The 26,473-nt window shown below is 46.1% G+C and overlaps 1 protein-coding gene across 1 annotated transcript in view; it reads left to right on the forward strand.

The window, feature by feature from the left end:
* The first annotated feature begins 2,083 nt into the window (after nt 1–2,083).
* The window catches only part of NUDT3 (nudix hydrolase 3), a 92,818-nt gene continuing 68,428 nt past the window's right edge, over nt 2,084–26,473 (forward strand). Inside the window, exons 1-2 of the mRNA XM_068135165.2 lie at nt 2,084–2,493; nt 25,565–25,675. Coding sequence (XP_067991266.1) covers nt 2,395–2,493; nt 25,565–25,675 — 210 coding nt within the window. The 5' untranslated portion in view covers nt 2,084–2,394. The remainder of the gene's footprint in view (nt 2,494–25,564; nt 25,676–26,473) is intronic.

Raw genomic sequence — 26,473 nt, forward strand, 5'->3', positions numbered from 1 at the left:
ACACACACGATTTTGATGAAACTTCACGACAACATTCACCACCTGTGATGTACCAAAGTTTGTTCATGGCATTTAAAAAAATCTGCCCCTTTTGATGGGTTTCCGGGGGGTGGGGGGCTCAAAAGGAATCCAATAAAGGCCTCAAAATAGTGCTCAGGATTATAGAACAGCAACAAACAAAGGTAATTGAAAACCATTGTCTTTATATTTGTGATATAACTGTATTACATAATACATGATATTGCAAGTACTTTGAAGTTATATGTATGGGTTTATAAAGCAAGAAAGCAGCCTTGTTAGTATCAGATTGAACTATAAGTCCTATACACAGGATCTACCAGGTCTATACCGTTCAGGAATATGCTTTTACAGATCTTCATCACTGTCCTGAGTGTCATCTGGAAAGTCCTAAAGGTGAAGCAAGTGTTAGGATTAGAAGTCTAATGATCCCACCAATGGTTTTCTTGACCCAGAAAACATAGGATTAGCATATTTAAATAAGATTCTAGGTTGACTTGAAGCCGAGATAGCGCAAATGATGTATTTTATGGCGGCCATTTTGAAAATCCAAAATGGCGGCCATGCAGGTGTCTGTGCAAATGCCAACATTAATTTTTGGATTCCTCATGCTCTGAATATTCCAAAAATGTATAGTTTTGCTAATCTCCAAAAATTTTGAACGAAAAAACATAGTGAACCTGATCATATTCTTTGTGTTTTCACCACGGGCTTTGCATTTTCAGATGCATCCAATTTACATTTTATTAATTTTAATTATGTCGTGGCCTATTTCGTGATCTCATTCAGGATTTATCTCACTCAACATTTCCCACAGCAGGGTTCATACTATTACCGAGCTTCCCCATCAGGGTTACCATTTTGAGACTTTGTTCATTTTTAATAAATCAATGGAATATTTTCTGCAATAAACTTTTCAGCTTTTTCAAAGAGGATGTTTGGGTGGTGCTGCCTTTTTATACTTGCACTTTAAATGCCACCAAGCCCAAGTCCCCCGAGGGCAAAAAGTGAACCACAATATTGACAATGACAGGTGTCAAACGAGGACAAGGCACGTCACCGGGCCAGGCACATCAACTTTTCTCGGAAGTTCGTTAGTGAGCCAGTTGGGTTTTTATGAATTGAGAATCAGATTAATTTTTTTCAGAACTTTAGTGGGATCGGAGGGAGGATTGAATTGAGGGAATTTTAAAATAATAGCACCTTGATGGGAAATAACAACCTTAATTAATGTGTTGCTCTCGCTGTCATGGGTTCTGTTGTTGATGTTGTTGTTGTTGTTGTTGTTGTATAGCTCCGGACAGGTCTCTCGAACAAGCCCGATCCCAAAACGAATGTCATCAATCTGGGATCACGAGCCAGGGCCCAGGGTGGGATGATCCTGATGATAAACAAGAGAGGGGAAGAGGGGAGGAAGGTAAAGATTGGGGTATGAGTGTAAAGGAGAGAAAAATAAAGTAGGGTAGATGCGGGGAAGGGGAAGGGGAAGGGGAAGGGAAAAAGAGGGGGGGAGAGGGGGAAAAGAGGAGGAGAAAGGGGGAAAAGAGGGAAAGAGGGAAAAAAGAGGAAAAAGGAGGAAAAGGAGGAAAAAGAGAGGGGAAGGGGGAAAGAGGGGGGAAAGGGGGAAAAAGAGGGGGGAAGGGGAAAAAAGGGGGTAAGAGGGAAAAGGAGGGAAAAGGGGAAAAAGAGGGGGGAAGAGGAAAAAGGAAAATGGGAAAAAGAGGGGGGAAAGAGGGAAAAAGAGGCAAAAGGGGGAAAAAGAGGAAAAAGAGGGGGAAAGAGGAGAAAAAGAGGGGTAAGAGGGGAAGAAGAGGAGGAGGTTCTCCAGCTTTGTTGTCTCCATGATTGTTGTCACGTGATCTTGTCTCCTCTCCCTTCAAATGCATTTTAACCCAGAACTTGCGATATCGTCACCACTGAAGAGGAAGATGTAATGTTGCAACTTGTAATAATTATTAACCGTACTTGTAATTGCGCCGCCTGAAATATCGTCCAACCCGTCTCCCGTCACTCGCTCGTGGGCGGAGTCGTGTTTCCCATTGTCCTCATGCCGATTGGTCGCCACGAATCACGTGATTTAAGCGTGAGGAAGATACATAAACAGGTCGTTGTTCCGGGATTAATAATGTTTCGGAAACCAGTTAAGAGACGATTTCGTTTTAAGTCTGTAAACGATCGGAAGTGAAAAGTGACAATTTGTCCTGGAAAACAAAGAACTGGAAAACAATTCGGGGGGAATGAGTCACGTGGTGCGCGGCGCGCCGGGGAAGATGGTGGAAGCGGCGCGGTAGCCCCGCGCCTCTCCCTGTTCCCCGGCCCCCCGTTCTCCCCTTGCAAGTCTTGTTCCGATCTCGTGTCCTCCTCGCGTTCCGAGCTATGGACGGCAAGGCGAACCATCACGCCCGCACTTACGACACGGACGGCTTCGTGCGACGCGCTGCTTGCCTCTGCTTCAGGAACGCGAGCGAACAGGAGGTGCGGCCGTTGGGTGGGGGAGAGACCGTCTCGGTCGATTGTAAAGGGTTATTCCCACCCTGGACTCTCGTGCTTTGGTATTATTTATTTAAACCGGCACGAGGCGTTGCGTTACCTGAAGGAATCTGGCCCTGGGTGCGCAGCGTCCTGAACATACACCGCTTATGTGCTTTGCTGCTTTCTATTCGTAACGTGAGGCTCGTTTTGTTATATTTTTCCCATATTATACTCCTTCCTGGAAGCGATGGTCTCCCCTCACCTTCCAGTATGCCCTCGTTGTCCTGCGAAGGTGTACCGAGATGTTGTCGGACTATCTGGTTCCGAGACGGTCACCTACCGACGGCACCCATAGTGTGGGAAGCTGTTTATTCGGGAAATACAGATCTTGATCCACGTTCCTGAATTTTATAATGTGAAGCAGGTTTAATATGTTTAACTCGAGCACTAATGTCGACCTGGAGGTGAAACACGAGGCTCTTGGGGATACACACTCTGACTCCGAGGTATTCTTTGTGTTTGCACCAGAATATAATCGTCTGATCATGTTTCCGTTTATGACATTTATTTTAACTGATTATGCATGTGCTGTGTGTTCTGTTCACCTAAACCCGCGTAAACTCCCCAAATCCATACTTATTGGCCTCTTCTACTCCTTTGTTCCTATTTTCTACTGTTTGTTTGAATGCCTTCCTGACGCTGTTCCATTTCGCTCTTCCCTCCTGGAGCTTCATACAGGTAGTGGCGTTGTGCACTACCAACCATCTCGTGCCATCCCCATCCCTACCTATCTCGTGTCTTCCCCATCCCTACCTATCTCTTGCCATCCCCATCCCTACCTGTCTCGTGTCATCCCCATCCCTACCTGTCTCGTGCCATCCGCATCCCTACCTGTCTCGTGTCATCCCCATCCCTACCTGTCTCGTGTCATCCCCATCCCTACCTGTCTCGTGCCATCCGCATCCCTACCTGTCTCGTGTCATCCCCATCCCTACCTGCCTTGTGCCATCCGCATCCCTACCCGCCTTGTGCCATCCGCATCCCTACCTGTCTCGTGTCATCCCCATCACTACCTGTCTCGTGCCATCCCCATCCCTACCTGTCTCGTGTCATCCCCATCCCTACCTGTCTCGTGTCATCCCCATCCCTACCCCTTGTGCCATCCGCATCCCTACCTGTCTCGTGTCATTCCCATCACTACCTGTCTCGTGCCATCCCCATCCCTACCCGCCTTGTGCCATCCGCATCCCTACCTGTCTCGTGTCATTCCCATCACTACCTGTCTCGTGTCATCCCCATCCCTACCTGTCTCGTGTCATCCGCATCCCTACCTGTCTCCTGTCATCCCCATCCCTACCTGTCTCGTGCCATCCCCATCCCTACCTGTCTCGTGCCATCCCCATCCCTACCTGTCTCGTGCCATCCCCATCCCTACCTGTCTCGTGCCATCCCCATCCCTACCTGTCTCGTGCCATCCCCATCCCTACCTGTCTCGTGCCATCCCCATCCCTACCTGTCTCGTGCCATCCCCATCCCTACCTGTCTCCTGTCATCCCCATCCCTACCTGTCTCCTGTCATCCCCATCCGTACCCGTCTCCTGTCATCCCCATCCCTACCTGTCTCCTGTCATCCCCATCCGTACCCACCTTGTGCCATCCACATCCCTACCTGTCTCATGTCATCCGCATCCCTACTTGTCTCGTGCCATCCCCATCCCTACCTGTCTCGTGCCATCCCCATCCCTACCTGTCTCGTGCCATCCCCATCCCTACCTGTCTCGTGCCATCCCCATCCCTACCTGTCTCGTGCCATCCCCATCCCTACCTGTCTCGTGCCATCCCCATCCCTACCTGTCTCGTGCCATCCCCATCCCTACCTGTCTCGTGCCATCCCCATCCCTACCTGTCTCGTGCCATCCCCATCCCTACCTGTCTCGTGCCATCCCCATCCCTACCTGTCTCGTGCCATCCCCATCCCTACCTGTCTCGTGCCATCCCCATCCCTACCTGTCTCGTGCCATCCCCATCCCTACCTGTCTCGTGTCATCCCCATCCCTACCTGTCTCGTGTCATCCCCATCACTACCCGTCTCGTGTCGTCCCCATCCCTTCTCGTGTCGTCCCCATCCCTTCTCGTGTCGTCCCCATCCCCATCCCTACCCGTCTCGTGTCGTCCCCATCCCTACCCGTCTCGTGTCGTCCCCATCCCTACCCGTCTCGTGTCGTCCCCATCCCTACCCGTCTCGTGTCGTCCCCATCCCTACCCGTCTCGTGTCGTCCCCATCCCTACCCGTCTCGTGTCGTCCCCATCCCTACCCGTCTCGTGCCGTCCCCATCCCTACCCGTCTCGTGCCGTCCCCATCCCTACCCGTCTCGTGTCGTCCCCATCACTACCCGTCTCGTGTCGTCCCCATATCCCTACCCGTCTCGTGCCGTCCCCATCCCAACCCGTCTCGTGCCGTCCCCATCCCTACCCGTCTCGTGCCGTCCCCATCCCTACCCGTCTCGTGCCGTCCCCATCCCTGCCCGTCTCGTGCCGTCCCCATCCCTGCCCGTCTCGTGCCGTCCCCATCCCTGCCCGTCTCGTGCCGTCCCCATCCCTACCCGTCTCGTGCCGTCCCCATCCCTACCCGTCTCGTGCCGTCCCCATCCCTACCCGTCTCGTGTCGTCCCCATCCCTACCCGTCTCGTGTCGTCCCCGTCCCTACCCGTCTCGTGCCGTCCCCGTCCCTACCCGTCTCGTGCCGTCCCCATCACTACCCGTCTCGTGTCGTCCCCATCCCTACCCGTCTCGTGCCGTCCCCATCCCTACCCGTCTCGTGCCGTCCCCATCCCTACCCGTCTCGTGCCGTCCCCATCCCTACCCGTCTCGTGCCGTCCCCATCCCTACCCGTCTCGTGCCGTCCCCATCCCTACCCGTCTCGTGCCGTCCCCATCCCTACCCGTCTCGTGCCATCCCCATCCCTACCCGTCTCGTGCCATCCCCATCCCTACCCGTCTCGTGCCGTCCCCATCCCTACCCGTCTCGTGTCATCGCCATCCCTACCCGTCTCATGTCATCCCCATCGCTACCTATGATCTTTTACACCCTGTTAATCCTACCAAGCCCAACTCACCTGCAGATTGTTGTTTCTCTCACTCTCCCTGTTAATTCACTTTCTCTTTTTTGTGTTTCCGAGCATGCGTGTGTTTGGTTGTTTTCTCCATATGCGGGTTTCAGAAGGCGGAACAGAGTCTTTCCAGGTCTCGAAGTATCCATCCCCATTTCTGTAATGTCTCATGATCCGAGGACCAAGTTGTGAAGTTTTGTTGTTCTCAAAGTTTTGTTCCGAAGGCTTTTTTGAAGATCGTCACCGAGCCTCGGACAGCTTCCAACTGTAGTCCATTTGTAGTAATATTCCCAGGGATGGTTTCTAACATTCATGTTAGATTCTTCTTCATCATGCCCTTTGCTCCAATATTATATCAGTGGTCCAATTTCTGCGCTCTTCAGATTACAAGATATTTTCACTTCATTTTTGATGTCTTGGTATTTGGTCATTTTCTTGGTTCTGCATTGTTTAGACCAAAATCACCGAGTACTGAAACGTCTTTTATTTATTTATTTTTGTTCCTAAATCCTAAATCCGGTCGCAATGCTTTGCTTTCTATGGTCACACTTGATGGGATCATCAGGTCGTACGTGAGCATTGCTTCCTAATTTTCGACCTGGTTAAGCGCGTGTGAAGGTGTGCGTGACATTATTGCGGAGTTGGCTGAACCAAGGTAGTTTATTTGAAGGTATTTTTTATTCGCCCATATTATGTGTACCCTAACCTCCTTTGTGTGTGACTGATAAATCAGTGTTGCATCTCACCTGTTTGCTTTGGTGCACTTTCCCATACCCAATGGCTGAAAGGATTCGTTTTATTAATAAAATGTATTTGTTTTGTATATATTTTTGTCCATTGTCGGTGTGTGCAGTAATTTGTTTCTCTATCTGCTGGTTTTAGCTGTGCATCTTCATGAAACTGCCTCTGAAACACTTTCCACGCCGTGTGGTTTTCTGTGACTGATCCAGGCCACTTGTCATTTTTCTTCACATTAGTACATGTTCCTGTGCTGATACGAGTCAGGGAATACTTCAAAGTTCTCTCCAAACTTGAGCATCTGTTTTTTGAGTTTGTAATGGGGAGTGTCTGATTTGGAGCGGTGGACGAGACTCGTTTATTTTCCTTTTTACTCATTGTATCTGAACTCCTTTTTGGCCTTTTGATGGGTTTTCTTGACATTGGAATACAGTAAAATTGGAGTGAAATGCGTTTTCAAACTTTTTTTTTTCTTATACTTTTCTTATTGACATTATTTTGCGTCTTCTTCTTCTACTTGTATTTATTCTTATTATATTTCTTATTACCTCCATCACCGAAGGTGGGGGGGGGGGGGGGGGGGGTTATGTTTTTCACCCCTGTCTTTCGGTTTATCTGTTTGTCTGTGAACAAGATATCTCAAAAAGTTGTGGAAGGATTCAGACGAAATTTGGCAGAGATGTATCGTATGTGACGAGGACAAAATGATTAGATTTGGTGAAGATCCGGATTCTTATCCGGCTACTAGAATTTTTAAAGTGATTCTTCACCATTGGGAGATAGGGCCAAAACCGATACATAGCAGGATATCTCAAAAATTTGTGGATGGATTTTGACAAAACTTGGTGGACCGGTTGGGTGTTTGACAAGGACTAATCGATTCAATTTTGATGAAGATTTGAAAATGGATTCGCATACGAGAATTATTTAATTATTATTAAGACTTCTTCACCATTGAGAGACCGGTGAAAAGCGATATACAACATGATATTTAACAAAGTTATGGACGAGTTATGACTAAACTTGGTGGACGAGTTGGTTTGGTGAGAAGAACAAGCCGATTAGATTTTGGTTCGGGTCCGAATCCAGATGAATCCTATCAGTGGATACAAAACATAAACTGGTCAGCCTGGTGAAGCTATGCGCTCCACCGAGTGTTGTTCTGGTTGTTCTTGAAATTGTGATTATACTCCTTGTATGTACTTGTATTTCTTATTATGTTCTTTTTCACTTGTACTATTTACACTTATTCTGCACATGCTGCTTCTTCATCCTGTTGAGATTTTTAGGCCTACAGATTACCAAGCATTGCCGGCTTTTCTATCTTCTCATTCCTCATTTTATTTCCACTTTCCACTTTCTATTTTATTTATTTCCCCATTTTTTATGAACTTTTGTCCTTGACGACTTGAGCTCTACTTTTAAAGTCAATGCTCCTTGTAACTGACCACTAAAACTTTACAATTGCTTTTTAATTCACCACTAAACTTTTACATTTGTTTTCTTTTTCTTTCATCACCCATTTATCTAGAGTAATATTTTTTTAAATGTGGGAATCTTTTGGATGGCAAGGTGGAAAATTATTAACTGGAATATGTCCAGACTCGGTTAATATTTGGCATTGGTTTATTTTTTTATTTTTTTAACCGTACAGTAAGTATCCATATGGTCAAGCGGCTCTGCTTCAAGACCTTTCTGCAAGTACTTTTGGTTATTTCTTGACGAAGGATTAACACATTTTCATCAGTGCGTCTGTGGAGGAAAATGATTTGCTTGGAATATCAACAATTTTATTCCAAGCCACGTCTAAGGTTTGCCAGAGTCAAACATGAAATTGATCCTTTGATTTGCTGCACCTGGTGCTTGGCCACTTGCACGCACATCATTTCACGTGCTGTTGATGCACGAATGAGGAATTTAATAAGTTATTTCTTCTCTCTCCTCTGTACTTTGAAACACGGGACATCATCTTTGTAGTGTACGATTAATTTGGATTTTCCTTTCCCAGCATCCACTGTACATTGGACATACAAGTTTGAGACAGAATTATTAACTGAGGTTCTGGTGTGCGCGTTCGTTGGTTCGATTTATGATATTTTGGAAACCGGTGCTGACGTGTGTGCTTGCTGTTTATACTACTTTGCCAGTCTGAAGTCCCTTTTTGGGACATTGGTTTGTAAGGTGAATGACTCACGTTGAGTTGAACAGGGTGGAATTTAATGGAATGAGGTTTGTGATGGCTTTACTATACAGGTAGAAGCCCACAGTAAGATGTAATCACTTGTTCCGGTTTTTAAACAGTCATTACTTGTCCTGGATGTGACAATGACTTATTTTTCGCTTGACATGTTTTTACTCGATTGTCGTTGTTCTTCTGGCTGACATGCAGCGTGTGAATCAAATGTCATGTTTGGAGTTTTCAAGGTCTCGTCGGAATGCCAGGATACGGGTTGTCTTCATTGTAGTTTTCCAACCGTAAGTCTTCCCAAGTTGCCTGCATGCTTGATCTCTAGTTTTCCATGACAGTTTTTGTTTCTCATGCCAGCCTTGCTTGGTCACTAGTTTCTTATTTTTATGGAGTTGTTTTTAAGATGCTTCATTAAAAAAAAAAGGAGGATGAATCTTATTTTGCACTTTTCATCTTTGTTTGTTTTGGGTTTCATCTTTGCGTATGTACTGGAAAGGTTTGTAGTGGCAATCCCACGTCCTGCTTGACTCTTCCTCTTGATATGAATGATCGTTTTAAGGCCATTTTCCCCGCTGGAGCGGGGGTTAGCCTTGCGGGCCCCATGACAATCATGGTTCCCTGTTTGAGGCAATGTTTTTATGGCCGGATGCCCTTCCTGACGCCAACCCTTGGTCACACTCCTACGATGCACAGGGATACGGTGTACCTATTCTAAATCAGGGTGCACACCGGGATCATTCATCCCAGCAAGCTGGTACTCAATTTGCCGACCTCGGAAGGATGACAGGCCGAGTCAACCACCCTGGCGTTAATTCAGCGATCGACCGGATTCGAACCCAGGATCCTAGGATCCCAAGCCGGCACCCTAACCGCTAAGCCAACACCAGGCTACTCTTCCTCTTGATACAACAACACAACATGCATTTTAAGGCCATTTTCCCTGCTAGAGCGGGGATTAGCCTTGCGGTCCCCATGACAATCTTCTCCATTTTGCCCTATTTTCTGCATCTCTCCTTGTTAACCCCCTTGCCTGCATTTCTTCTTCCACCATCTTTAGCCAAGTCTTTCTCGGTCTTCCCCATCCTCTACTTCCTTCTCCATTAATTTCCATCACTCTTCTCAACCAGTCACTTTCATCCTTCCTCAACACATGACCAAACCATCTCAACCTGTTCCTCTTCACAGCATCAATCACAAGCAATATTCCCATCATCTTTCGCAATTCATCATTTGTCTTCCTCTCAACGATACTCTGCACATCCATCGAACCATTCGCATTTCCACCCTTTCCAGCCTTCGTTGCTGCTCTACGTTCATTACCCATGTCTCGCTCCCATAAATCATAACACTTCTCACACATGCACCATACACCTTTCCCTTCAGCTTCAGCGACACTCTCCTCCTCATCAGTACGCCACTCAGTTCCCGAAACTTCTTCCATGCACATCTCATTCGAGCAACCGTTGCCGAGTCTGATCCACTTTCTCCATTCAGCATGTCTCCGAGGTAGCAAAATGTTTTCACACCTTCCAGCTTCACGCCGTCTCCAAGATGCAACTCAACATTTCCTCCATCTGCAGCTCCCTCTGTGCACACCTTACATTTGAATGTAGCTGCCACACTGGTAAATGACCCTCTCAGACCACTACATTTTTGATGAACCCACTCAGCGCACGTTCCTCTTGATAACAGCAAGATAATAGGGGTAGGTATTACCTTCAGGTGTCGTACCAATCGGTACTGGATATGACTTTTGTCTCTCCAAACAAAATTGCATAACGTTTTAGTTTGACATTTATTATGTTGTAGTTCATGTGTGCGAGTTAGTCCATGAATAGATATGCTCTGCCCCATTATGACTTCTCTCCCATTTACCCTACCAAGCTTTACTGACCCCTCCCTCTCCTCCCCCCTCCCTCAACTCCCCCAATGAGATTTACTCCACCCCCCCTCCCCGACCCACACCACACTTTACTGACCTCCCCCCCCCCCCAACAGAGCTATACTAACACCCTCCACCCCCTCCATTGAGATTTACTGACACCCCTCCCTCCTCCCCCAACGAGCTTTAATGCCCCCCCCCCCCCAACGAGCTTTAATGCCCACCCCCCCCCCAACGAGCTTTAATGCCCACCCCCCCCCCCAACGAGCTTTAATGCCCACCCCCAACGAGCTTTAATAACCCCCCCCCCCAATGAGCTTTAATGCCCACCCCCACCCCCCAGCACACTTTATACTTGCCCTCCCCCCTCGGACTGAGCTTTACTGACCCACCCCTCCACCAGACTGCATAATCCCTTCCATCTCCCCGCACCAAATTTTACTAAAATGCCCCTCCCCAACCGAGCTTTATTGACCCGAGGGGCTGCTAGTTAGCCCTGCTGTAGGTTATTGATTGGTTTCTCAGTAATGCTGCCATGGGCTTTTGAGGGATGCCGCCATGGGCTTTTGAGGGGATGCCGCCCGATGGCTTTTGAGGGAATGCCGCCCGTGGGCTTTTGAGGGATGCCGCCCGTGGGCTTTTGAGGGGATGCCGCCCGTGGGCTTTTGAGGGGATGCCGCCCATGGGCTTTTGAGGGATGCCGCCCATGGGCTTTTGAGGGATGCCGCCCATGGGCTTTTGAGGGGATGCCGCCCATGGGCTTTTGAGGGGATGCCGCCCATGGACTTTTGAGGGGATGCCGCCCATGGGCTTTTGAGGGATGCTAGTTAACCCTAATCAGGCTGGAGGGGAGGGAGCGGATTCCCTTCCCCCTTCCCCCACTCTACGTTTTTCATCATATTTTCACATAAATATTTTTCTCGTGCTGAGCTTTCATGACTTTTTCTGCTCGACTCTTGCGCACGTTTTGATACTAATTTTTCAAAAATTGGATCTACAGTGGCTGCAGAATCCACCCCTCACCCCCTGGCTTTGAGGAGGTCCAAAATAACCCGTCCTGTTTAAGGTTAACCTGCTGTGGCATTCGAGAGGTTGTTATTTAATCCCGTTAGTAGGTTTTTGAGAGGTTGCTAGTTAACCCTGTATGCTTGGAACTGAGATCCATTTCCTCCCTTTCATCCATGATTCCTTCCTCATCCTGATTCCTTCACTTTAGATCCTTTGCCACCTTTGTTCCACTCTTCCCTGAGACTCAACACATCTATTAAAAATATAACATGACAAGTCGTAATGTTGTTCCATATGCAGCCTGTGACTGCTGGTTGCATCATTTTGCAGAAGTGTGGCTGTACCGCTAATGCAGTGCCCCTGTTACCAGTAAGCTGGTACACATATTGCTGACGTCAAAAGGATGACGGGTTGAATCGACCTAGCTGATGTTATTTAAACGCGGCTCAAGCTCAATGCCCTAATATCTTAAGCCAGCCGCCTTATCCGTTAAGCCAACCCCGGGATATAAATCATAATAAAGCATTTTCTACAAGTTATTAAAATTGTGACATGTTCTCAAATTGATTAAACATTGAAGAGTTGGTAAATTAGATCGTTTTTGAAGTCTCGTTCACTTTTGGTTTATAACTCTTGGTTCACAAGGAGCCATGTTGGCCCAGATTGAATGTTTGTGTTTTTCTAATTGGACATTTATTTGAGAATTTTTCCTCAAAATGTTCATTTTTTTTGGGGTTTTTTTTTTTTGTCTTGGCCTGTTCTAATCATTTGTGATGTGGAATCCCAGGTTCAAATCCTTGAAAGTGCTTTTGATTTGACTCTCGTCTAATATCCTTTTGATTCTCGTAAAAGTACACTGATATTGCCTTCTGCCCTTGTCTTGAATGTGACTGCATGTACAAGTTCTCCTGCAAGCCTTTCATCATTGTTGAAAAAATATATAAACAATGATTTTTGTAGGTAATTATAAAGTCAACATAATAGTTGTGGTTTTGTTATTAAATAATTGTTCAGTTTCATTTCAATACCCACTTTCTTCCTGAAGCTAACTGGCTGATCTTATTGCTTTCTGGCTGACAGGACTCGCCATTTTGGTTCCAAAGGGCAGGGGAAGGAACAGACGTTGGGGAAGGTTTTACTGTCCATAGCCTGGCATAGCCGAACTGAGCAGTCATTCAATAGCCAGTTCTGTATTGTCCCAAGACATGGCATCTTGAGTCTCTGCCATGTTTCTTGCATTCTCTGCTTGGCTGGGGAATGCCACCTTGACTTCTGTAACCAACCAGGCCTTGGCTGTGTAACTTTTTCCAAGCGATCAACATCAAGCAGTGTTTGCTCAACTTGTGTTTGAATTGGCGGTGGAGAATGATACGGTAATACAATACAATTACAAGAAAAACTAGGACAGGACTTGGTGGAGCACGTACATCCTGCGGGCTGAAGACTTTGTTTTGTATCCCACTGATAGGCCGTATCTGGATTCGGACCTGAATGTTCTTGTTCTTGTCACCTGACCAACTCGTCCACCAAGTTTTGTCGTAACTCATCCACAACTTTTTCATATCGTGCTATACATATGTTTGACCCCATCTCTCAATGGTGAAGAATCACTTGAAAAATTCTCAGATCCGGATTTGAGTCTTCACCAAAATCAAATCGATTCTTCCTTGTCACACACCGAACTGGTCCACCAAATTTCGGCCGAATCAGTCCATAACCTTTTGAGATGTCTTGCTTACGTCGACAAATGGGTGAAAATACAACCTCAGTCGATCTTTGGTAGCAGAGGTAATAACACTTTTAATAAGCTTGAAATTGAATTTGGTTCGCTCTTCCAACAACACACGTATTTTGAACTCTAATTCTGGGTTAAGGTATTTATGTTTGCCTGGTATCTGGAAAGTGAAGCAGGCAATGGGCCGATGCTGTCCGCACTCCTTGCCAGAAATAACGCTCATGTGAGAACGGTTATTTGGCAAGAGGGACCCCATTAATCACACTGCAACCTGTTTTTCCTTTAGGGTGGTCGCTTTTCCTGGATCTTTGAGGCATATGTGGTTGTTGTTTTTATGGGGGTTGCATATATATATATATATTTTGTGGTTTTCACTAACTTGTTTTATTTATTTATTTATTTTAGTGTGTATGTGTATATATATATATATATATTGTTACGGACACGGCTAAAGATGTTGCTTGACCGAGCGGAATGGCCGCCGTGTTCGCACAGTTTACCCGATTACCCCCAACTCACCCGATTCCACTCGAACGTTGGCCAAATCGCGCTACGCTAAATCAATGATGGAAAGGACACAACGACTGGGATAAATGAAACGACGCAAGGGGTACAGTTCTCAAGACCTCCGGAGGAGGATATAATTAGTGGTGGAGAAAAGGGGTAGATTACAAGGTAGAGTGAGGTAAAAGACACAGAAGAGATGGGCACTTAGTTACAGTCTTATCTTATCCCCGACAGACCACAGGCAAACGGAACAAGGCTGACTTACACAGGGATTGATGGCAGGGAAGGACAGGCAGTCGATAGCACAAGGTGCACCTTGGCTCAGGGACAGGATAAAGCACAGTCCAGTCCAGAGATGCGGGGAGGTGTCACAGCGCTCGGAGGTGGCGTCCTTCTCTCTCCAAGCTCAGCGCGCATCTGACGTCACCTCCCTCTTCCTGCGCATGCTCAGCGGGGAGTCACACGCCCTCGGCTGGTTGGCTCCGCCCCAGACGGGACCGGTCCGCCGCTTCTATTGGGTGCGGGGGTTACCGGGCTCCGCCCTTGACGAGGAGCTGACAGCGAGCCCCTACTTGGTAACCCCGTCGAGCACATGTTCAATGGCGGCTCTTTGGAAAGGCCTGGTGCCCTCCCAACACCCCCTACCAACCAAGCCGGAGTGAGGACGCGCACTCCCCGCGCCCGCCGCTGCTGTTGTTGTTGTTGTTGTTGTTGCTGAACCGTGAGGAAGAGCTGCGGGGAGGTATTGGGAGGTCCTAAACTTCCTAATGGTGCCATACAATCACATTCTGGTGCAACGAAGAGTCAGAATTAATGGAAACGAGTCCTTAACTGACATAGACTAAGAATAACTAGCAAGATGTCCTATAGTTGTCTACGTGAGATGCGGTGAACCTGGGTGCGACATTTAATGGGGGAAATAGGGGGAGGTCGGGTCTACAGAGTGTTGTTTACAGAAAATGGGACTAGGGAATGGGGGATTGGGGATAGTTGGGAAGTATTGAGGAAATAGGGGAATATTTACAAGCGGATATGGATGGATGCAAATCCCATATCCGCAACTATACACAAAGAATTAAGTTAAGCACCCCCCCCCCGTTTTTTTACAACCTCGCACATTACAAGTTTGTTGTTGTCAAAACAGTGTAATATACCCATGATATTGCTATATTTTCTGGAGAAGTGATATTATGGTCACATAAAAACATAACAATCATGCCGTTTTCATTATTTTATTCTGAATAATTTAAGGTGAAATTTTTTGGGAATTTTAGGCATATTTTCACCTCAATTTAAGTATGGAGCTATAGGTCCATCATGGACAGTGTGGATGACGTTTATGTTTTCTAACGTACAGTCATTGTTCTGAGAAGACCTCTAGCGATCTTTGCGTCAATAACGTGTGTAGGACCCACGTGATCGGATCACTACTCAACCCAACTCAACCCTACGAGTGCACTCATCTGCATTTCATCAATGGATAATTGCTAATGTCATACCAATCATTATTTGATCTCACATACCTTAGAATATATGCCAATGTATACATATGCACAAAGAATATATATTAGGGGGTGCTTACCTTAATTCGTTGTGTAGGGGTGCTTAACTTAATTCTTTGTGTATATATATATATATATATATATATATATATATATATATATATATATATATATATATATATTGTTACTGATCGCGGACAAGATGTTGTTTGCCGAGCGAGGGCTCCGCGACCGAACAGTTGTTCCCCGACTCACCCGATTCACCCAGAACTTTGGCCGTATCGCACCGCAGCTGCCCAATCTGGAAAACTCTAAAACGACCGAATGCAAAGAGGAAAAGGAATAAGACGAGAAGACGTACAGAAGAGTAATGGGATTTATTATTTACACAAGCAAAAAGAAAGCAGTCACGTTTATTTACAACACATAAGACGCAGGTGACACAGTGCAAATACTAGCTTATACAGACTTAATTAAATACCCAGGGACAAGACACACAGAACAAACTCACGTACACAAGAAGGGCTAAAGGCAGGAGGTGGATGGCTGGATGGAGAGGAAGGTCCAAGGGGGTCCTGCAGCGCGATCGGCGCGTTTAGCAGCCGCCGTTCCTTCGCGGCCCTGCTCAAAACCGCCGTCCAGGCCCCAAGCAGCTGTTGGGTGTTGTTGCTGCTGTGGCCGCCGCTTGCTTTGCCAGGACTCGTCTGACTCGTCTGGTCCAAACCCTCAACTCAACAACACTCTTGCACGTCTCCCTGTCCAACCACTCTTTCTCTCTTGGTCCAACCACTCTTTCTCTTTCTTGGTCCAACCACTCTTTCTCTCTCTTGGTCCACTCACTCCTCACCACCGACCCACCACGCTTCTTGCGCGCGCGCCTTTATAGCGCCTCCGGCGATCAAGCCGCCGGCATTCAGGACACGCCCATCGGTGTGCTCACCTCGGCCCTGGTTGGTCACGCGACCCTCTGGCTCCGCCCTTGATGACGATGGGCGGGCACGCCCCTCTTCCCCAACCCGAGCACATGTTCAATGGTGGTTTTGGAGGGGATGTAATTGGCAATCGAGGCTTGGCAATGACGAAAGGGGATGTGAAAGGAAATGGAGATTTTGGGGAGGGGAATGAAAGGAATCTATCTCTTTCACTTGGTGCAATGGAGTACTTCAATTAATGGGAGACACAGCCTTACCCTAAAACACAGAATAAGATATAACTATCGAACAGGGGTATTCTATTATTGGCTGACGTGTATGCTTGTGGACTAATTATGGGATGCCCTTTGACCTTTACACAGCTCCGGAGGCAGGGGGCGCAGAATAAACAATAATAATAATAAAGCACACAATCAAAAAAATAGTCCTCATATCCGCAACTATATATATATATATATATATATATATAGATATATATATATATATATATATATACAGTATATATATATATATATATATTTATATACATACACAGAGTGATCCAGAAACCCTGGGCACATTTTGAAGAATGATACCTGCAACAGACAAATACGTTTATTATTGTTCTTTGGTGCAAAACAAAACACAATTGCTCGTTAATCAGTCTAATATACATGAAACGGATCAGTTCAAATGTTCAAACTGCTTTCCTTCATTGTCTATGCACAGCTGCAGCCATGACGAAACACTGTGACATGCAGTTCTGCATGTTTCAGTCGTTAAGGCAGCAGTCTCAATACGGATGAATTGTTTCAAGTCACTGAGTCATAGGATTCCTCACATACACTTTGTGTTTGAGGAAACCCCAAAGTAAGAAATCACAGGGTGTTGTTAAATCACAAGACCGTGGTGGCCATTCAACCGGACCACGACGGCCAATCCATTTGTCTGTAAAGTTCAAATCAAGGGCCTGGCGTACACTGGCAGCATAATGAGCAGGCACACCATCATGCATGAACCACATTTGGTCATCATTGAGTGGAAATACATGCTGCTTCAACATTAGAAGGTAATTTGCAGCATTCACATTTCCTTTGAAAAATATTGGTCCAACAATGCCTCCAGAAGAAATGCCTGCCCAGACGGACACACTAGCTTGATACTGGACGTTGTGCTCAACAGTAAATCGTGGGTTGTCTACTGCCCATATTATGCTGTAATGACGATTCACAGACAAGATAAAGTAAACTTGGATTCATCTGATCACAAGATCCTGTTCTGCAAATCATTGTCCATATCCATTAACCCAAGCAATGTCTCACATGCCTCAATGTGCCTGTCAAAATCATCCTCAGATAGTTGGTGAATTAATCTGGGTATGTATGGTTTCGCATTAAGGTCTTTTAGTATTCTTCTAATCGATGATCGGTTTATGTTAGTGACGTTTGATAAACGACGAGTTGATAATGATGTGTTACTGTCGAGTGGTTGTTGAATGACTGTTCTGCTTTCCTCAGTTCAAACAGTATGAGGCCTACCTGGTGACTGTTTTGGAAGAATTCTGCCGGTTTCATCAAACTGCTTGTTTATTCTGCCGATGGTTCTTCCGTCAATTGCGTCGGCGCCACATTCTTTGACGTGTTGTCTGTGAACTTCAGCCGAATTTCCAGATGCAGAATGCAAGCATACAGCATGAATTTTCTGTCTCACGATATCCTCCGGCATATTATGGCGTCTAATTCACAATGAACTGAGCTAATGCAAAGACAAACGCGTGCAGCACAGTGAGCGAAGCTCACCCCGCGGGATCCATACCACCTGATGCACCTCACCCTGTTGCGTATCACATGATGCCTGTGCGTGTTGAAGTGGTCACATCCATTTACGAGTAATCATGTTTTGTTTTGCACCAAAGAACAATAATAAACTTAGTTTTGTTGCAGGTATCGTTCTTCAAAATGTGCCCAGGGTTTTTGGACCCACTGTGTGTGTTTGTATATGTATGTATGTATGTATGTATATATATATATATATATATATATATATATATATATATATATATATATATATATATATTTATACCTCCACCACTGTATGTGGAGGATGGAGGTTATATGGTTTCATGTCTGTGTCTGTTTGTGAGCAAGATCTCAAAGTATCTCAAAAAGTTATGGATGGATTATGACAAAACTATTTGGGTGAGTTGGTTTGGCAACGGAAACAAGCAGATTAGATTTTGACTCGGATCCGAATCCAGATCCGGCCTATCAATGGGATACAAAACGTAAACTGTTCAGCCTGCGGAGGAATTTGTTCTACTGAGTGCCGTCCATTTTCTTGTGAAATGTCTTGCTGGCTGTGTGACTGTGTAGTTGGTTCTTGCCGAGTAACTAAAACAAGCGAATAACAATGGTCCCGTGAGGACCGCGACAAGACAAGTGGATATGTATGGGAGGGCAGGAGGAAGTGTAGGAGGTGATGAGGCAGTGCCAGGCCTCGACATTAATTGTTTTTTTGTTTTTTTTCAGCCTGTCCACATTACAGGTCGGGTTTAGATTTTACCTATCCAGTCTCGTAGGCAAAATATCCTCTGCGTTTCTCCTAATTACTGTGGGTTTACACAAAAAAGAACTACATCCGAAGTTAGGATATGTCGAGTATATATTAAACTTCCAGTTGGTAAAATTGACTGGTTCTTGGGATTGGTGTATTTTTACCTCACCTGGAACATATTCCAGGGAGCTTATGCAATGGTGCGTCGTCAGTCAGTCAGTCAGTCCATCAGTCTGTAAACGCTTACAACTTCTTCTCCGACTGCTGCTGATGGGATTGTGACCAAACATGGCACAAATGACATTTGCTTTGTTACAACGCAAGTTTGTTCATGGCATGAAAAAAATCGGGCCCTAAGGTGGTCTATGGGGGTGGGGGTGGGGGTGGGGGGTGCGGATGTGTTGCCCTCCGAAATAGGTATTTGCTCTCTTCTCAGAAACTACACATGCAATTCCGATGAAACCTGACCACAACGTTCCGTTCATCACCCGAGATGTACCAACATTTGGCCAAGGAATTCGAAAAATCAGGGGGTAAGGGGAGGGGATGATGGAGTTGTCCTCCAAAATAGGTATTTTTTTGTTTGTTTGTTTCAAGTCTTATATGATTACGTTGGTATGATTGTACATGCTGCTCTATCTCCTAGAAACCACTGAAATTGGTTTAAAATACCGTGATACTGTTTAAATACCTTTAGTCGGTGTAGTAGACTGCTTTATTCTACCAGATGAGCCCAGGGGTATTGCCCCTATTTTCTGGATATGCAATGGTCTAGGCTCGTGGAAGAGCTTGTATTTAGGCTTTCACTTGTCCGATTGACAAAATTGCCTGTCCTGGACAGTTGAACAACAGTCTGTCGAGCCCTAAGTACATTTGAAAGACTGAAGTGAGGAGGGGGATGCAATTCCACAATTGGGAAAGTAAGAGGAGGAGGAATGAATCCAGGTGGTCAACCAGCCTTAACTTTGTAAGGGTGAGCAGGTGAGGGTTTATGGAGGAACATGTTGGAGAGAGCAGGAGCAACAAGGCCAGATATATACTTGTTCAAAATAGCCCACCAACTTGCTAACGTTGGGAGAATCCTTGGGAATCTACCTCAAGAGGAGCAATGTGGGGAAGCAGGAGTACCAGCCCAGAGTGGGGAGCTGAACTCCATGGAGCTCTGTATAAAAGGGTTTTTCACAATCTGCAATCCTTTTCCTGCAGGATGCACAAGATCTGCCAGCAGCCCTCTGGTGAAACTGCTAAAATCAAGACTCTCTGCTCACCTTCCCTCCTTCATTCCTCTTTTCTCCTGCCGCTGTAACAAACTCCCTCACTATCTTCAATCCCACTCCTCCCTCCAGGTCTTTAAAACAGCTGTTCACCACCATCTCTTCTCTTTCCCCATCCAAAACCTTGATCTTTTCTACCCCCGTTAAAACACCCCAAATCCAACTTTTTCAAATTCCGTTTTTCTTTCCTGAAACTCCTAGTAGTGTCCTTTTGTGTTATACCATTTTCCTTAATTATGGGTTGGTAAACATTGTTTTCTCAAGGCATTGGTAAATTTGTGTACAAAGGTTCAATTAAAGTCCAATATACGTTCAATTAAAGTCCAATATACTGTATCCATAAGTGCTGTGGATTTGTAAACATCTCTATTACATGTATTCACAGTCGCCAAAATCATTTTCTGGTCATCAATCTTTAAAAATTAACCCCGTCTGGCTTTTGTAGCCAAGTGGGGAAAATGGGCTTTTCTGCTATCACTATATCATGGAGGGAAAGTATTTTTGTGGCTTTTGGTTTCTGAGTCCGTTACGAGAGGGAGCTGCGGTTCTCCCCGGACTACCGGGCAAGAGGCCACCGGGCACAGATAACTCCATGCCCCAGCAGGTTGCTAATCAACCGCGAATGCCATTTAGTCGACTAGGTTCCCCAGGGTCCTCCGTCCGATTACGATTTTCCAACCAGGGGCCGCGCCCTCAATGTGCACCAATCTTTATCTTAGTTTGTATTCAGATGCAGCCAATGACAACTGTCATTGCACACCAGACATGGATTGGAGCCAATTAGTGGGAACTGATTAGAAGACCAAAAGTGGGGGATTATTTACAAAAAGGGGCTGAGGACATTTACATGTACATTTAAAGCAATTATTTTCTGATATGCAAACAGGGAAGGACATGAGACATGCAATTAGGGAGGATTTGTGCAAGTGCAGCAATATACAAAGCAAAAAGACACAATGAAGAGCTAACCCAGTTAAATATCCCCTTATTACAATCTTAATAAATAACGTGATGTTTGTGCCAATCAATTATATCGTCAGAATTTGAGAGAAAGAGTTTGAGGTTGTTCCACCCTCTTCCTCACTGCGCGAGGACCGTCGTGTCCCTCACTTCCCCCACGCCATGGATTTGGAGAAATGGGGGGGAAAAAACGTTGTTTAGCTCCTTTAGTTAGGGTCTGTCTAATTGCTGCTCCCGTCTCTCGCCTTGATCTGACACCCCCTGTAGCTCGACCACTTTCTGTCCAGAACTCCGCTCTCCGCCAGCTTGTGACTCGTTCAGACCCAGATTCCAGACCCCTTGTTTTACCCAGACTAGACAGATGGCCTAATCGTTCGATAACCACTGCCTTGCAGGTGTCTGAGAAGGTCAGGGGGCTCGGCCGAGGTTGAGGGTCTTGCCCTGCCTCTTTTAGGCATCGGGGCTGGGGGCGATGTTCATGCGCCGCCCTTTTTAGTCTGATTGCAGCACGCTCATTGGCCCAGCTGGGCTTCTTGCTGACGTCATTTGCACCGCCGGTTTGGTGTGCGCACTGCATCCTCATTGACTCTCCAGCCTTGCCACGGGCCAGAGCTCTGCACTTAACATGGGCCGGATGGTTTTTTTTGGTTGTGCATTCAGGGCACAAACGTAAGCTTGGAACCCAAATGGTAGGGCAGGCAAGCGGAGAGTCGGGATTATCCATCAGAAGTTATGGGGAGAATCGTGCACTGTTGTGGTTTCTGCTTGCGAGGTTTTGAAGTGGGAGGTACGGATGTTGTCAGGCTCACTACCGCCATCGCACCACGTGGCCGTTGTCGACAGTTCTGAAGGTTGTCGTGGTTGTGTGGTGATGGTCTGAATCTGTTGGATGGTGTTAGTAATCGGAGTTGAGCGTGGTGGTTGGAAGTGCAAGGTGGATTGCTGTTTATTCTTGTGCAGGAAGGTCGTTGTGGTATGGTGGTGCAGAGATGGTTGGGAGGTGAAAGCAGTTAGTGGTGATTGATGCGATTTCCTACAGTTGTGCTGACCATTGGAAATTTGCGTGCCGTTTGAAACCCGTTCTGGCATGAAATGCAAATGAACTGCCCTTCTTGGTTGGTTTGACAACTGAGCATCCCTAGGTAATTTTGTTCAAGAAAAGTAAAAAGGGGGGAAATCCCTAGCTAATCCCACACAACACATGTTCACCCTTGAAACCCACTCGCTACACAGCAGGGAGGACTATCTGAACGTTTACTAAAGAAATAGCTAACTCGGGACTCGATGTTGGTTGCCGTTGCTTCGGAGAGTGCTGCTTCCCAGAACCGCAACAGTATGTTGCATGTATGTTGTACTTTTCATCTACTCCTCTGAGAGGATTTGACCAAGGAAGCTGAAACTTTCAAGGATTAATGACAGCACCCTGAGGTTGTGCATATGCAAGTTTCGTTGGATTCCATCAAGTTTTGAAAAAGAAGCAATTCTGCCTATATTGTTATTTTCTTCCGCTGGGGGGAGGGTGGGTGAAATTGGAATCGTCAGAGCTATATATCCACAATGTATTATATATGCACACTAGCTGAAGTACCTGGGAAGGGATGGGGGGGGGGGGGGCGTGGTGAGGAGGTGGTAAAGGATGAGGGGAGGGGAAGGATGAAATTTACCCATGCAAAGAGTCGTTTAACCTCAGCGTTGCTCAGGTGAAAAAGGGAATTGTAATACCCTCTGCCACTACCACTGGGTGGCGCTACACTGTACACATTTACATAGAGAATTTTCACTCCCCCTACCCATTCCCCCCTCTCCCCACACCTCGAGTGAGGCCAGAGCCACATCGCCTATGTTACCCCCCCCCCCCTCCCCACCCCTATACACACACACACACACACACACACTTGTATTTGAATATATATATACTAGCCGAAACCCGTGGAACATCCACGGAAGGGAGGATGTGGTGTATGGATAGAGTGTACCATTATGGATGGCATAGGGGATTTGCTTGTCCGAGTAAGAGTTAGGAAGAAAGATGAGAATGAAGAGTGCATATATGAACAACGATCGCCGACACCGGCACAAATGCATGCTCTGGATTGTCCACTCAGTGGACGGCTTGCTTTCGCCTTCGCCTGTCCAATCAGCGGACGGCTTGCTTCGCCTTCGCCCAGCAGACGCCAATACGATGGCGTCGTAAGATGGCGTCGTATCGGTAGTTAATCGGATGCTTTTGGGCCCCAACGTCGGCTAATTCAGATTTTTCGAGTATGGCTGTATGTGATAAACAAAGAGCGCGGTTCGTAGATCGTAAATCCATCAGTGCCATGGGCATCGGGTCACTGGGTGCGGCATAAAAGGGATAACAAAGTCGAGTCCTTGCGCTTTTATTATATACCAGCCGAAACCCGTGGAACATCCACGGAAGGGAGGATGTGGTGTATGGATAGTGTACCATTATGGATGGCATAGGGGAGCGCTCATGGGATCTTCTTCTTCCGTTAAGCTCCAATTTTTTCTCTAAGTAAAGTCCAATCAGTCCTCTCTGCTCGAAGTGCTCAGGCCATGCCTTCCCGCTCTCATACTTTTATTGCCGTTCGGTGTAGAAAGGGATTGACATATCGTTCGTCTGTTTCAGCTCGTTATCTTTAAGCTTCCTTACGTCTCGCCACCTGCTACACCTCTCTGAGTTACGAGGATTTATGCAACGCACCCCGAGTATCGCAACATCACTCCATTTAACTTTATTAAAATGACGATAAAGACGTTTCCTTATATATCCTAATTTAAAATGTTCAAGGGAATAAAAAGACCATTTGGTTCACACCACCCATGTTCACACCACTCGACTGTCCAATCAGCGGACGGCTCGCTTCGCCTTCGCCCAGCAGACGCCAATACGATGGCGTCGTATCGGCAGTTAATCGGATGCTTTTGGGCCCCAACGTCGGCTAATTCAGATTTTTCGAGTGTGTCAGTTCGTGATAAACAAAGAGCGCGGTTCGTAGATCGTAAATTCATTAGTGCCGTGGGCATCGGGTCACTGGGTGCGGCGTAAAAGGGATAAAAAAGTCAAGTCCTTACAGTATTATAATATATATATATATATATATATATATATATATACTGTTACGTGCTCCTCCCCGAACCCCTGGTCACGGTGTACCTCCGAGCCTCGAGAGGAGTCACGGCAGAAAAATGTGTTATTCTGAATGTCAAAGATCAATGGAGAAGCCACACCAATGGTTACTCACAAACAAATATTGTATCAAGATCACACAAGAATAACAGTACAACAATAATAGTAATCAAAAGTACAATCAATATGTCCTAAGATGGTACCATCAGTTTCGTAATGTATAACTCACTGTGCTCCAAGTGAGTGAACCAAGAACATTCCCAATGTCTCTTATTCCCGGCTTCAAGCCAAAGTTGATCCGCTCTAGCGATTGTCAGAACGATGTCCAATCGAGACCAGAATCCCGTTAGGTTGGCAGTTACAGTCCTGCTGCCAAAGCTGTGCAAAGGCGCCCTCCAGGCGACTGGGAAATCCAAAGGCACCCTCCAGGCGACTGGGAAATCCAAAGGCGCCCTCCAGGCGACTGGGAAATCCAAAGGCGCCCTCCAGGCGACTGGGAAATCCAAAGGCGCCCTCCAGGCGACTGGGAAATCACACCCTCGGGTATGGACGTTCCGCGGCTCACAGTCAGCGAACCTCCGATTTACCTTCAAAATCCGCGTTGCACACACACACCAGATACGTCTGAAGGTGGTGAAAACGGCTGACGTGAAGCAAAGAAAAACCTTGCGCGATGCGCCAAAGCTGAAGCGAAGCAAAGAAACCTTGCCTGACGCACAAAGCGCGTGAGTCAAAATGGCCGACGGCCCGGTCTCGTGGCGTAATCGCATGACGATGATGACGATTATTCTCTTCAGAATCCACCGCAAAACCTGACACGCAGGTTGATCTGTCACAGCGATAACAACTCTGTCGCAGGAATCCCTTTCCTGGGAAACCGAAAGTTCACTCGTGACTCTTGCTCACCAACGTTCGCTCCAGAACTCGACGCAGCTCGGCGTTCTTGTCGAACTCCACTCGCTCCGCCTACTTTTTTCTTCTTCCTCTTCGTCATCCGGATTCCCGATCCGGTTTCCGATTTCTTTTAACGCTAACTTTTTCACCTTTTGAAAACAGTTCATAAACAATAAACCTTTTGAAAACAATAATAGTACATGGAATCAGAAATGTTTACAGTGGATGAAAACCACCACAACGGAAGTGACAAATCCGTAGCAATACATACATATTGAGGGAGACAGATTTTTGCCTTTTATAGGTATAGACAAGCAGTACATGCTTTTGCTTCATATCCATAACCCGGCTCATTTCTACTTTTGGGAGCCATCGATGCAGTGGTTTGTTGCATATGCACCTCCCAAAATAAAGGGATGCGTCAGAAGAACGTGTTGCACGCTTGGAACAAGATCGCCCAAAGGGCGGGTACTCTGCTAGTACAAATAATGCTTGATAATGCAACTATATGAAGTGACACTTTGAACCAACAACCCCTTCACAACTTGTGAGATTAGATTAGCCATAAAGTTGGCTAACAGTTTTGCAATGTCCTCCCACCCACTTTCCATCCACCCAAGCACTCTTGGTGCAAACCCTGACCCAGTCCCTTCTCCTGCCCACTTTCCCCTCCACTCAAGGTCCTCCTTGTGAGCACTAAGCGTTGTCCTGACAAGTGGATCGTTCCTGGAGGAGGCTTGGAGCCAACGGAGGAGCCTGGGGTGGCAGCAGTCAGGGAGGTGTTGGAGGAGGTAAGTGCTGATTTTGTTTTTGTTCCTCATTGTATGTAAAAAGTTGAGGTGTTTTTTGGGAACGGAAATTGCTGCATTTTTGCAGTATTACAAAGTTGTGCATCCAGAGCCTCCAGAGCTTATTCATCCAGCCATCGAATATTAGTGTGCAGTCTCCGAAATATTTTCGGATGGGAGAATTTGTCAGGAGTTGTAGGTGTGAAGAGACCGTTTTGGTTCTTTTCCAGTTGTACTTTGATTGTTTTGTATTGTTCATTAATGAGTTCTAAACTATTTCAACCGCAAAGTTGTACGTTGGTGCTCACCGTAACTGCAAATTTGATATCTTTGTGCTCACATTTCCAGTGTGGAACAGCTTTTGGCCTTAATCCTTTAATATAATCAATATTGAACTTTGTTCAAATTTTGGGAATGTTGTCTTTTAGTGAATCATCATTGAATTCTTATAATTAAGGAACAAGTTTTATCACCAAAATGCTAAGGTTTTCTGTGGATATTAAATGTCGGCCAACCATCTTGTTTTATCGTGACCTCAGTATCACAGTAATGAACTAGAACGGCACTCAGTAGAGAGCATAGCTCTTGTTGTCTCACTTTTGTTTTTCAACACTTGTTTTTTGCACAATAGGTGTTAATTATCTACTGCACTCTCTTTTGAAATACTCTAGATCAGTGGTTCCAAACCTTTTTTCTGTCGTTTCCCCCTTCAACCACTTCAACCGTCCGGATTTCCCCCCCCACCCCTCCCCCCCTTACATTTATATATATATATATATATATATATATATATATATATAT

The sequence above is a fragment of the Myxine glutinosa genome, chromosome 1, assembly GCF_964187855.1.
Source record: "Myxine glutinosa chromosome 1, kmMyxGlut1.1, whole genome shotgun sequence".
NCBI classification, from domain to species: Eukaryota; Metazoa; Chordata; class Myxini; order Myxiniformes; family Myxinidae; genus Myxine; species Myxine glutinosa.